We start from the raw sequence: 13,008 nt of genomic DNA, 5'->3' as shown, positions 1-13,008 counted from the left end.
TTGCCTTGGGCTCATCTGCATTTTTTTCCCTGAGCCGTCATGCAATACATTTTGTTCTAGTGTAGGAACATAAATATTTGGGTTTGGAAACTATTGTTTACAGATAAGTGTGTTGCCCTTGTGGCTTAGAAAACAAGCAGTGGTTTTGTTGTAACACTTCTAAAAAGTGTATGTATGAACATCATGATAAATAGCCACAAATTTATCTTTTAATTTTTAATTTATTCTTTTAAAAGACTAACATACATGAGTGAAAAGAATGATGAGATAAAGATTACTTTGTAAAACTGCTCAAGAACAAAATACATTAGCCGTGTTTTATTCACAGATATGTCAGATCCCGTATTTCTGAACTGTAATTATGAAAGCTCATAGCATTTACATTCATAAGTCTGTTTTTGATATTTAAATCAAAACTGGCCTCACAAATGTATCCGCAATGAGCTTTCCGACATTAAAGTTAGATTGTGGCTTGATCGTGAATCACATTCAGCAGTTATAAGGGACGTCACAAAAACCTTGGTTTAAAAAACAAACCAACCCTATTTTAAAAGTGACTTTGGTTCAGGGATAATTGAGATTCTAGCTTTAAAAAAAGGAAACAAAATACTGAATGCGCAGATCGCTCTATTCCTGTAGCTTTTGTTCTTTCCCTGGTTGGGAAATCCAACCATCGCCGATTTATTATTTCAATGCTCTTATTCGGTCTAGCACAACTCGTCCAACACACTTGTCCGCTGCCCCTCGTTCCAGATCCCTGCCTGGTTTCTCAACTTTCTTTTTCTTTGAAGCCACATCCTGTACCAAAAAAAAAGCTGACTTCAGCAGCTGGGAGGGAAACCGGAGATTGAGATCGTATGACAAAGAGTAAACAAGGAGTCCAGGGAAAGAGGCTCTCTCTCTTCAATGCAGCTTCTGGCTCCTTCTGAGAATTCAAAAGAAGACTCCGTAGGAAGGAATCAACAACCGGTACAATTAAGGTAAGATGCATCAAGGAAGCCCATGGTCAGAATGCTGAAGTTTTACCCACCCTGCTGCCCTCCAGGCATGTGGGGCTACAGGAGGAATTTTCCCAGGAAGCATGAAAAGAGCCAGATCTGAGATGGCTGCATTATCTGTCTGTTTTTAAAAATACAAAAATTCTGTCCCATTGGATTTCCGCTGGACTTATTTCTGGAGAAATATTGCCTTTGTTGGGTGAGGAAGCAGATTGAAGAGGAAGGAAGAGGCAGCCTCATTTTTTCTGTTTTTTTCTCCTAATAGAATAGAATAGAATAGAATAGAATAGAATAGAATAGAATAGAATAGAATAGAATAGAATAGAATTCTTATTGGCCAAGTGTGATTGGACACACAAGGAATTTGTCTTTGGTAAAGAAGATTCTCTCGCAAAGTAACTTTCAGTAAAAGAAGATTGAGGTGCAAAAGATTCTATCTATCTATCTATCTATTCTATCATATCATATCTATCTGTCTGTCTGTCTATCTATCTATCTATCATCTATTATATCTATTATAGCTATCTATTATATCTATCTATCTATTATATCTATCTATCTATCTATCTATCTATCTATCTATCTATCTATCTATCTATCTATCATCTATCATATCTATCTATAATATCTATTAGATCTATCTATTATATCTATATTATATCCATCTATCATATCTATCTATCTATCTATCTATCTATCTATCTATCTATCTATCTATCTATCTATCTATCTATCTATCCCTTCCTATCTATTTATCCATCCATCTATCCATCCATCCATCCATCCATCCACCTACCTACCTACCTACCTATAAATATATAAAAGCGAAAGACCCCTCACGCATCATCAGAAAATCTCCAGAACCGTAAAGCCTACAAACTTGAAATTTGGCACATATGTTCCTCTTGGCTTCTAGGGGCTCACGAAGAAAGGATTTTTCCAAATGACCATCAGAGCATTTAGAGTATTTCCTATACTATTATTATTATTAATAATAATAATAATAATAATAATAATAATAATAATAATAATAATAATAATATTAACACGCTCTGATGCTAAGGAGTTCTACTCCCCCTCCCCACCTGAAAAGAAATCTCTTCCAAATGCAAAACCCAGAGATCAAAACATGATAAAGGGTGCCAAAGTCCCCTGGAGTCTCTCGTGTCGCTGCTTTTCCTCCGACTTGGCTAAAGTCCTTTCTCTTTTGTCAGACTTGGAGAGGATGCCGTGATGCCCCGAACCACTCCTTGAGGTGATCAGTAATCTGGCATTCCTGAAGAGAAGGCTGCTTGGGACAGGCCACGCCGTTTTCCTGCCTTGGTCTCCGTCGGGATGGTTTTTCCGTGGCTCCGACTTCCCTTCCTTTTCCTCTTCCACCTCCTGTTTGCGTCAGCCCAGCTGTGCGGTAAGTCTGCTTATTTGTTTTTCTTTATGATCAAGATTGTCAGGAAGTGGCTGTGAAAATGGATTGTTTGGGTTCACACCAGAGGTGGTATTCAGCTGGTTCGGACCGGTTCTAGAGAACCGGTAGCGTAAATTTGGAGTCGTTGGGAGAACCGGCCAATCCCACCTCTGACTGGCCCCGCCAACCCCATCTCTTCTCCGCCTCCCATCGAGTCCCAGCTGAAAAACGCTCCTGAGTCCAATTTTTTTAGTGCCGTTTTTCCCCCCCGGTGCCGTTGTAACTTTGAGTGGTCATTAAACAAACTGTCGTAACTCGAGGATTATCTGCAATGAGTAGGAGCCTTGTTCCCAGTCTCAAATCCTGCTTATTCTCTCCTTCTCTGGCAGAAATCCCTGCAGGAGCCCTTGAGCTCATCCAGACCCTGAATTCGGAGCTCCTAAAGGTGGCGGGAGATGGGTCCCAGGAGCCAAACCCCAGCCTCTATTTGGCCCTTCGACTCTCCAGCCAGCATAACCTGGAGAAGGAAAGGGAGTATCTCAACCGACTGACAGACGTCTTTCAGCCTCAAAGCAGTAGGTAGGTGCTGTCGAATCGCAACCCAGACATCCAGAACGGAGCTGGAAAGCAGGTTCTCCAGAACTGGTCCGAACCGGCTGAATCCCACCTCTGGATTAGATGACCTACAAGATCCCTTCCAACTCTGTTAATCTGTCATCTGGTCTCTTGCCTTATCAACTCTAGGATGCCTTCTGAGCTCAGCCCCCGGAAGAAACCTGGGACAGGAGAGCTGGCATTATACCTCCTGGCACTGCGGGCCGGTTGTCAGAACATGGATACCCCAGAGAGGAACCGAATCGTGACCCGGTTGAAGCTTCTCCTAAATAAAGAAATGAAGCAGATTGGTGAGAATGGATCAACCAGAATTCTTCCCAATCACAGTTTTCACAGGGATTTCCTCACCAGGATAAGTGTGTTCATCCGAGACTGTAAAATTAGAAACCACCAACCATGGACTTGGTGCCCCCAACCCTGGCCAAATGCTTTAAGCCAAGGGTCTTCAAACTTGGCCAAGTTCAGGACTTGTGGACTTCAACTCCCAGAATTCCTCAGCTGACATGACTGGAGGAGGAATTCTGGGAAGTTGAAGTCCACAAGTCTTAAAGCTGTCAAATTTGAAGATCCCTGGAATAGATAGATAGAGAAAGAGAGGTAAAATAGAGAGAGAGAGAGAGAGAAAGAGATAGATAGAAAGAATAGAGAAAGAGGTAGAATAGATAGAGAGAAAGAGAGATAGATAGAATAGATGGATAGAATAGATAGAGAAAGAGAGATAGGATAGAGAGAAAGAGAGAGATAGAATAGATAGATAGAATAGATAGAGGTAGAATAGATAGAAAGAGAAAGATAGAATAGAGAGAATAGATAAAGAGGTAGAATAGACAGAAAGAGAGAGATAGAATAGAGAGAATAGATAGACAGAATAGAGAGGTAGAATAGATAGAGAGAAAGAGAGAGATAGGATAGATAGAGAGATAGAATAGATAGAGGTAGAATAGAGAGAAAGAGAGATAGAATAGATAGAGAGGTAGAATAGATAGAGAGAAAGAGAGAGATAGGATAGAGAGAGAGATAGAATAGATAGAGGTAGAATAGAGAGAAAGAGAGAGATAGAATAGATAGAGAGGTAGAATAGATAGAAAGAGAGAGATAGGATAGATAGATAGATAGATAGATAGAATAGATAGAGGTAGAATAGAGAGAAAGAGAGAGATAGAATAGATAGAGAGGTAGAATAGATAGAGAGAAAGAAGAGATAGGATAGAAAGAGAGATAGAATAGATAGAGGTAGAATAGAGAGAAAGAGAGAGATAGGATAGAGAGAGAGATAGAATAGATAGAGGTAGAATAGAGAGAAAGAGAGAGATAGAAGAGAGAGATAGCTTCTTCAGCTCTGACTGAATGGAAGGATTTCATTATTTACGAAGCCCCTCTCTCTCCCTACACCCAGGTCACAAGGAGAAAGGCCACCCCATCACCAACTATTACCAATACAGTTTGGGGATCCTGGCTTTGTGCATTCACAACAAGAGGACCGATCCCGAAGTGATCCGGAAGCTGCTGTCGGCTGAACACAACGGCAGGTTTTATCACCATCAGACACTCTCCGTAGGTAAGATCAGCCCTGCCCAAAGCTTCCAGGTGGCCAAATTGTCCCTCTGGTCAGCGAGAGGTGGCTTTCCAAGGATCATTCCGAGCTTCACTTTCATTTCAAGAAGAGGCTGGACTGCCATTTGTCAGAAATGATCTCCTGCTTGGGAGGGGGTTGGACTAGATGACCTACAGTAGAGCGGGGGTGGGATTGATGGAAGGGCCCCTGGGGCCATCTTGGGACCTCACCCCCTCTTTCTTTTCCTGTCCTCCTTCGCTCCAGACACAGAAGCCATGGCCGGCTTGGCTTTTGTCTGCTTGGAACAAAGCCCCACATACCCCCACAACCTCCAGGTTGGCGTGCGCAGAGCCAGGAAACGAGCGAAAGCAAAGATCCTGGAAGCTCGGACTCCGGACGGGGTTTATGGGAACATCTACAGCAGCCCCCTGGCAGTGCAGGTGAGGAGAAGTGGAGGTAGCTTGGACCTTGGCGTTGCCTTCCTTGAGGGTAGGGTGGGGTTTCTCTTGGGCTGGAGGTCCTTTACTGGCAGTCCTCGACTTACAACAGTTTGCTTAGTGGCTGAAGTGAGCAATGGCACCGGAAAAAAGTGACTTATGAGCCTTGTTCACACTTACGACCACTGCAGCCTTCCCCAGGGTCACGTGCTTTATGGCAGCTGAATTTCAAAGCCTTACACTTTACATTTGGATGTTTGTCAGCTGACTCACATTTGTGGCGGTTGCAGTGTCTCAGGGTCGATCCCCTTTTGCGACCTTCTGACAGGCAAAGTCGGTGGGGAAGCCAGATTGACCTAACGACCGTGCGACTAATTGAGCAACTTCAGGGATTCGCTTAACAACCGTGGCAAGGGAAGTCGTAAAAATGGGACACAGCTCACAAATTTCTTGCTTAGCCACATGCATTTTGGGCTCCGTTGGGGTCGTAAGTTGAGGACTGCCTGCCTTCATGATTAATGACGTATACGGGTGGCCCAGAGGTGGAGACGCTTGCCCTCCGCTTGGGTGGTTGAGAGTTCAATCCTAGGCAGCGACATACGTTTCTCTATCAAAGCAGAAAGAGGAAAGGTTTGCTGTGTACTCCGCGTAGGCGTCAGGAAAGGCATCCGGCCAGTAAACGCTCGGCTCCATTCAGTCTCCCCGACTCTACCCCAAATCAAGGGATTGCAGGCTCATACAAAAGAGAAAAAAAAAAGACATATAAGGGGGCACCGCCGTTAAAGACACCGAGCCTCTCGGCTGGAAATCTGACATCCCGGGTTCAAGACCCGTGCAACGGGATGAGCTCTTGTTCCTTCCCCTGCTTTTGCTCACCCACCTAGCGGTTCAGAAGCATGCAAAAATGCGAGTAGATCAATAGGTACCACTGGGTTGGGAAGGTATCCGCATTCCATGATATAGTCATGCTGGGCACATGACCACAGAAGCATCTTTCGGACAACGCTGGTTCCCGTGGCTAAGAAACGGGGATGAACACCGCCCCTAGAGTCAGATACAACTGGACTTTTACTTTAATGACCTATAGAGGGTGCTTTCTTCTCTAATTGGGTGAAGTTCTTCCTCCTCTTCCTCTTCTTCTCTTCCTCCTCCTCTACTTTCTCCTCTTCTTCCTTTTCCTCCTCCTCTTCCTCTTCCTCCTTCTCCTTTTCTTCTTCTTCTCCTCCTCCTCCTTCTTCTCTTCTTCCTCCTCCTCCTCTTCTCCTCTTCTCCTCTTCCTCTCCTCTCCTCCTCCTCCTCCTCTTCTAATCTTGGGTGTTTTCCATCTGCTTGGCAATCTAGTTTTTGAGTGCTGTCGGAATGAGGCAGAACCAACAGGAGTTCTCCAGCGGCATGGTGGCCCTGAGGCACAGACTGGAACAGGGAGACTTCCAAAACAACCTGATCCGGTCACAGCTGCTGCCTGCCTTGTATTGCAAGAGTTACGTGGACATTGCCAGCATGGCGTGCCAAACTCAGACAGGTAAAAGGAGAAGGAGGGCACGGATACTGATTTCGGCCGAAGGAGAAAGGGGCGTCCAACCTTGGCAACTTTCGGCAACTTTTTAAGCAGTGGCGGAATTCAAACGGCGTAACAACCGGTTTGGTGGGCGTGTGCGCTTTGCACAAGTGCACTGCGTGTGCGCAGTAACCTTGAAAACAGCTCTAAAATTTACCTTCTACTGCAGCCCCGGTGAATAAAACAGCTGAGGCACGGCAATCCTCCCTGCCACACCTATCAGCTGGGCTTCAATTAAGAAATATGGGGCAGGGACAGGTGGGCAGGGCCAATTGATTGCCGGAACAACCGGTTCGCTCAAACCAGTCTGTACCGGCTGAATCCCACTCCTGCTTTGAAGACTCGTGGACTTCAACTCCCAGAATTCCCCAGCCAGCATTGCTGGCTGGGGTATTCTGGGAGTTGAAGTCCACCCATCTTAAAATGCCTACAGTTCGGACACCCTGCTCTAAGCCTTAGGATTTCCCAGGGAATAATTTCTGATTCTCCTTTTTTTTTTCCTTCACAGACAGTTCCATCCCGGATCTTTCCCTGCCGAAACCTCCGGGGATTGATCCGACATGGAATAACTCTATCCGGCTAGAAGTCAGGAGCGCCTCTCAGTTACTGTACCAAAATGTCCTGGTGGTTCCTCGGGGATCGACTCTTCTGGACGTCCTGGAAGCCGCAGCCCACGATGTTCTCCAGCCTTTGAGGTCGGTGCCTTGTTCTCAGGCTTCGGGTGGCCAAGGGGAGCGTGGCAAGAGAATGGGGTGGGACGGCTGCCTTGGGACCTGCTGGGGTGGGATTCTACTGGTTCTGATGATCAGCTGTCATACTTAAGGTGGGACTAGAACTCACCGTCTCCTGGTGATTGGCCCAGAGTCACTCAGAAGTCTTTCATGCCTAAGGTGGTACTAGAACTCACAGTCTCCTGGTGATTGGCCCAAAGTCACCCAACCATTTTTCATGCCTAAGGTGGTACTAGAACTCACCGTCTCCTGGTGATTGGCCCAGAGCCACCCAGTTGGCTTTCATGTCTAAGGTGGTACTAGAGCTCACAGCCTCCTGGTGATTGGCCCAGAGTCACCCAGTTGGCTTTCATACCTAAGGTGGTACTAGAGCTCACAGCCTCCTGGTGATTGGCCCAGAGTCACCCAGTTGGCTTTCATACCTAAGGTGGTACTAGACCTCACCGTCTCCTGGTGATTGGCCCAGAGTCACCCAGCCGTCTTTCATGCCTAAGGTGGTACTAGAACTCACCGTCTCCTGGTGATTGGCCCAGAGTCACCCAGTTGGCTTTCATACCTAAGGTGGTACTAGAGCTCACCATCTCCTGGTGATTGGCCCAGAGTCACCCAGTTGGCTTTCATGCCTAAGGTGGTACTAGAACTCACCGTCTCCTGGTGATTGGCCCAAAGTTACCCAACCGTTTTTCATGCCTAAGGTGGTACTAGAACTCACCGTCTCCTGGTGATTGGCCCAGAGCCACCCAGTTGGCTTTCATGCCTAAGGTGAGACTAGAACTCACCGTCTCCTGGTTTCTACCTTGGTGTCAAATCGAAATAGAATTAATCAACGAATTTAACTGATCAATTCCTAGAGAATTTGGCTCTCTTTGTAATTTGGATTGTCTCGTTCCTGCGAAAATTTGTCTTGGACCTAGCCCAGCAATGCCTTAGATGTCAGTTCTCTTTTTTGGGGGGTGTGGGGTGTGGGAAACAGGTATGAGACCCAGAAAACCCACTCCGGCCCCATGCTGACGGGAGTGATGGGAGAGAAGCCACAAGAAGGCGAGCGCAGATATTGGAGGATTCTGCGGCATCCCGACAGCAGTTTGGACCAAGGTGAGGGCTGGATGTTGGGTTGCGGGGCATGTTGCCTGGGAAAACTCCACACTTATGGGGGCCGACACCCCAACATGGACCCCGCCTGGTTCAATCAGGCAGCCCAGAGGACCTGTGAACTTACTCCAGACCCCCCATGTCAAAGTCATCCCAGTTCACATCACGAGACGGTCCGTAATTTCTCAGTTGGAGTGAATCTTGAGGGGCTGTCCCCAAAGATGAGAGGTCCTTGGTGCTCTCTGGGCTGGGTTGGTTTTCTTGCAGATGTTTCATGACCCAGCTAGGTAGCATCATCAGTGCTAGAAGGGAGTGGGGTTTGCAGAGAGGAGGAGAAAAGGAAAGAGGAGAAGGAAAAGGAGAAGGATAGAATAGAATAGAATTCTTTATTGGCCAAGTGTGATTGGACACACAGGGAATTTGTCTTGGTGCAAATGCTCTCAGTGTACATAAAAGAAAAGAAACATTCCTCAAGAGTCAAGAATCATCAGGTACAACACTTAATAATAGTCATAGGGTATAATAAGCAATCAAATCATACTAGGAAACAGTCAATATAAATCATTAGAATAGAATAGAATAGAATAGAGTAGAGTAGAGTAGAGTAGAGTAGAGTAGAGTAGAGTAGAGTAGAGTAGAGTAGAACAAAATAGAATAGAATATATGGAAGGGAAATAGAGTAGAGTAGAGTAGAATAGAATGTAGAATAGAATAAGGAATAGAATAGAATAAGAATGAAACAGAATAGAATAGAATAGAATAGAATAGAATAGAATTCTTTCTTGGCCAAGTGTGATTGGACACACAGGGAATTTGTCTTCGGTGCAAATGCTCTCAGTGTACATAAAAGAAAAGAGACATTCATTAAGAGTCGAGAATCATGAGGCGTCTGCAGGAAAACAACGGAGCTCAGAGAGCACCCAGGACTTCTCATTTCAACCCCGAGCTACAAAGATTCTCTTCATCCCCTGATAGCCGGAATATTCCTTGGGGCAACCCTGGAGATTTCCCTGATTCCTTCCTCCTCATCACAGCAACGAGGTGTTTGCCTTTCTGCTTCTCAGGTATTGCCGAATACACCCCACAAGATGGAGACCACATTATTTTGAAGATGACCTCTTGGTAGAGGCGGATTCCTACCCCTCGGCAGGCCCGGCTGTCTCTTCACGAACAACGGGCATATCTGCGGACCTGTCCTCGGAGATTGGCAGCACGTTCTTTTCCTCGGCCTCTTTAACCTTGAGGACTAGGATCTTGGTTTTTTTTTTTTTTTTTTTTAAAAGGCCTCTTTTTATTTCAGTCCAAAGTCCAGCGATGTTTAAAAAAAAAAAAGAAAGAAAGCACGAACCCAACAACCTACAAAACGTAAGCACGGCCTACAAAAAAGTAAAATTTTGTTAAAATTGAAATTACAGAGAAGGATTTTGGCCTAAAACCTGCGAATCCCCTATTTTACATCACTCCAGAGATAATTTGGTGCAGTGGTTAGAGCACGAGGCTGCAAACTGTTTCTTAGGTTAAATGTGATCTCAGAAACCAATTTAATGCCCAAAAAGTAATGTGTGGATTTGAACAACAGGAAAATGACAGAAAACGTGTTTGGTTTATCCTGGTAGTTTCTTGTGCTGTTTAAACAGTATATAGTTAGTTTGGGAATGAGAGCTGTCCCCTTAAGGAGGGAGGGATGGAAGAAAGGAAGGAAAAGAAGGAGGGAGGGAAGGAAGAAAAGCGTGGATGGATGGAGGGAGGGAGGGAGGGAGGAAAGGAAAGGATGGAGGGAGGGAAGGGAGGAAGGAAAGGGTGGATGGATGGATGGAGGGAGGGAGGGAGGGAGGGAGGGAGGGATGGAAGAAAGGAAAGGATGGAGGGAGGGAGGGAAGGAAGGAAAGGGTGGATAGATGGAGGGAGGGATGAAAGGAAGGAAAGGGTGGATAGATGGAGGGAGGGATGGAAAGGAAAGGATGGAGGAGGGAAGGAAGAAGGGTGGATAGATGGAGGGAGGGATGAAAGAAAGGAAAGGATGGAGGGAGGGAGGGAAGGAAGGGTGGATAGATGGAGTGGAAAGGAAAGGATAGGGAGGAAGGAAGGGTGGATAGATGGAGGGAGGGATGAAAGGATGGAAGGAAGGAAAGGATAGGGAGGGAGGGAGGGAGGAGGGAGGGAAGGAAGGAAAGGATAGATGGAGGGAGGGATGAAAGAAAGGAAAGGATGGATAGGGAAGGAAGGAAAGGGTGGAGGGAGGGAAAGAAAGGATGGAGGGAGGGAAGGAAGGAAGGGTGGATAGATGGAGGAGGGATGAAAGAAAGGAAAGGATGGAAGGATGGAAGGAAGGAAGGGTGGATGGATGGATGGATGGATGGATGGATGGAGGAGGGAGGAAGGAAGAAGGGATGGAGGGAGGGAGGGAAGGAAGGAAAGGGTGGATAGATGGAGGGAGGGATGAAAGGAAGGAAAGGATGGAGGGAGGGAAAGGAAGGAAAGGGTGGATAGATGGAGGGAGGGATGAAAGAAAGGAAAGGATGGAGGGAGGGAAGGAAGGAAAAGGAAGAAAAAAAAGAGGGAGAAAAAGGAGCCAGACCTGGATTCCTCCCGCGCGCAACTTGCGCAAGGCCACGGGGCGGGGGGGGGCGGCGCTCGGCAGCCAGCAGGGGGCGCAGGCGAGGCGGCTGCCTGGTCCAGGTCTCGCAGCATCCGCGGCCGATGCGCCTTCGGGAGTCGGAACCGCTTCCCGGTCGGGCAAGGCCGGGCTGGGGCGCATGGCGAGCCGAGCGCGGGGGCGGCCGGGTGGCCACGGCGGGCCAAGGCGCGTTCCGGGCGGCAGGAGCCGCTCCAGTCCAGGCGCGCCGGGGCCGCGGCTGCCCAGCCCAACCCGGCCCGGAGCCTAGCGACGCCGGAGCTTCGCGCAGGTAAGGGTCACCTTGAGGCGCCCTGACGGGGAGGCGGGAGGAGATTTGGCCGGGAGAGGCCCGCGCTGAGCAGCCCGGCAGCCGTCCCGACGCGCGGAGCCTCTGAGGGCAGCCGGAACGGGGCAGGAGCGCTCCGGGATTCCTGCAGGGATGCGCGGGAGGGCCTGGATGGGACTGCGCTGGGCAGGTGAGAGAGGAGCAGCTCCGCTGGCCTAGAGGCTGGAGCTCTTCCCTCACCATCGGGAGGCTGTGTGAGTTCGATCCTAGGCAGGTCTCCTGCTCGAGCAGGGGTTGGACTAGATGACCTCCAAGTGATTCTATGAGCGAGCACGGAGAAAGCTCAGGTGTAAAGGGAAAAGCCCTTTTTCTCCTCCTCCTCCTCCTCCTCCTGATGAGGTTACTTAGTTGGGTGATGAAATGTCTGCAAGTTCAGAGAGAACCAAGGACCCTCCTCCTCCTGCTCCTCCTTTATGATGATGACGTTACCTAGTTGGGTGATGAAACGCCTGCAAGAAAACTGACAAGCTTAGAAAGTATCAAAGACCAGTTCTCCTCCTCCTCCTCCTCCCCCTTCACCTCCTTCCTTCACCTCCTCCACACACCCCACTCCCTTCTAGTAGCACTGATGACATTACCTAGTTGGGTGATGAAACGCCTGCAAGAAAACTAACAAGCTTAGAGAGCATCAAAGACACCACAGTTCTCATCCTATGTATATAAAAATCCTATATATATTAAAAATCTCAAGCTTTTTACTGAAGAAAATGGCACCCATCTAGCTTTCTGGGGAAGGGAGCTCCCCCGGCTAAGAAACACAGTAATTTAAGTATTAAAGGATGCCATGATTCAGCCTGTGTGGTTTGGAGAGAAAGATTGCCGGCTTCTCGCCTTTATGCAACATTATTCAAGCTAAAGCTGCCTTTCTTGGGCTCAATCTCCTGGGATCCATTTTTGGACCAGGAACAAATCGGGAGGCTGCAGGGGGGAAAAAACCTCCCCCTTCAGCAATTTTGCACCGCTGATTTCTGGCTCCCCCAACGAGACAATGCCAGAAGGGCCAGGGAGGTGTTTACCAAAGATAACTGTTGCCAAAGTTTTATTTACTTATTTTTATGTATTTATATTTATTTGTCAAGCATGTATTAGATCACAAATATAATTAGAACAGGATTATGATGACATGAAATGCATACGAATAAAAGGGAGACATTAGTTTAGTGTCATTGCACCTCGTGCAACGAAATTAAGCATCATCTTCAGTGTACATTATGACTATGAAAATAAACATCCTTCACATTCTATCTATACAATTGAATTGAAAACCCCAAATGTTGTATTCATATTGCACTATACAGTAGAATGCAATAGAGCTCCTGACCTGGGATAGAAGCTGTTTTTCAGCCTATTTGTCCTTGTTTTTATTATTATCCTATACCGGCTGCCAGGTGGTAATAGTTCAAAAAAAAAGGGGGGGTGCCCAGGATGAGATGGATCTTTGAGGATGTTTTGAACTTTCTTAAGGCAGCGGGAGCTCTAAAGCTCTTCCAAAGAGGGGAGAAGGCAACCAATGATCCTCTGGGCAATGACGTTCACCCTCTGGAGCATCATCCTATATGCCCCTGTGCAATTTGGCAAACCATACAGAGGTGCAGTAAGTTAAGATGCTCTCTATGGTGCAGCGGTAGGAGGTCAGCAGCAGTTTTCTCTCCAG

The 13,008-nt window shown here is 47.0% G+C and overlaps 4 protein-coding genes across 4 annotated transcripts in view; all 4 read left to right on the top strand.

The window, feature by feature from the left end:
• The window catches only part of LOC148129584 (SEC14-like protein 2), a 120,653-nt gene that overhangs the window by 78,947 nt on the left and 28,698 nt on the right, over window positions 1-13,008 (top strand). The window lies entirely within an intron of this gene.
• On the top strand, window positions 643-9,986 carry TCN2 (transcobalamin 2). Its single transcript, XM_087942617.1, has 10 exons — window positions 643-980; window positions 2,213-2,406; window positions 2,793-2,982; window positions 3,148-3,308; window positions 4,415-4,576; window positions 4,838-5,013; window positions 6,352-6,532; window positions 7,077-7,263; window positions 8,273-8,394; window positions 9,456-9,986. Exons 2-10 carry the CDS (start codon window positions 2,334-2,336, stop codon window positions 9,515-9,517), a joined length of 1,314 nt encoding a protein of 437 aa, XP_087798743.1. The 5' UTR covers window positions 643-980; window positions 2,213-2,333; the 3' UTR covers window positions 9,518-9,986.
• The window catches only part of LOC113430570 (synergin gamma-like), a 26,499-nt gene continuing 17,213 nt past the window's right edge, over window positions 3,723-13,008 (top strand). The window contains exon 1 of the mRNA XM_087942610.1: window positions 3,723-3,787. The gene's annotated coding sequence lies outside the window, so the exon portion shown is untranslated. The remainder of the gene's footprint in view (window positions 3,788-13,008) is intronic.
• Window positions 11,033-13,008, top strand: part of SLC35E4 (solute carrier family 35 member E4) — a 6,807-nt gene continuing 4,831 nt past the window's right edge. Inside the window, exon 1 of the mRNA XM_087942609.1 lies at window positions 11,033-11,297. The gene's annotated coding sequence lies outside the window, so the exon portion shown is untranslated. The remainder of the gene's footprint in view (window positions 11,298-13,008) is intronic.

This window comes from Notechis scutatus, chromosome 13 (genome assembly GCF_049901735.1).
Source record: "Notechis scutatus isolate UNSWTSFEM ecotype Mainland chromosome 13, rNotScu1.2, whole genome shotgun sequence".
Taxonomy (NCBI): domain Eukaryota; kingdom Metazoa; phylum Chordata; class Lepidosauria; order Squamata; family Elapidae; genus Notechis; species Notechis scutatus.
The sequence above is the reverse complement of the archived record's forward strand: the minus strand, read 5'-3'. Positions and strand labels throughout refer to the sequence as shown.

Coding starts and splice junctions, on each gene's coding strand:
- TCN2 (XM_087942617.1), top strand. CDS start 2,334: ATGGTTTTTCCGTGGCTCCGACTTCCCTTCCTTTTCCTCTTCCACCTC. Junction 7,264..8,272: donor GATGTTCTCCAGCCTTTGAG/GTCGGTGCCTTG, acceptor TGTGGGAAACAG/GTATGAGACCCAGAAAACCC. Junction 8,395..9,455: donor CGACAGCAGTTTGGACCAAG/GTGAGGGCTGGA, acceptor TCTGCTTCTCAG/GTATTGCCGAATACACCCCA.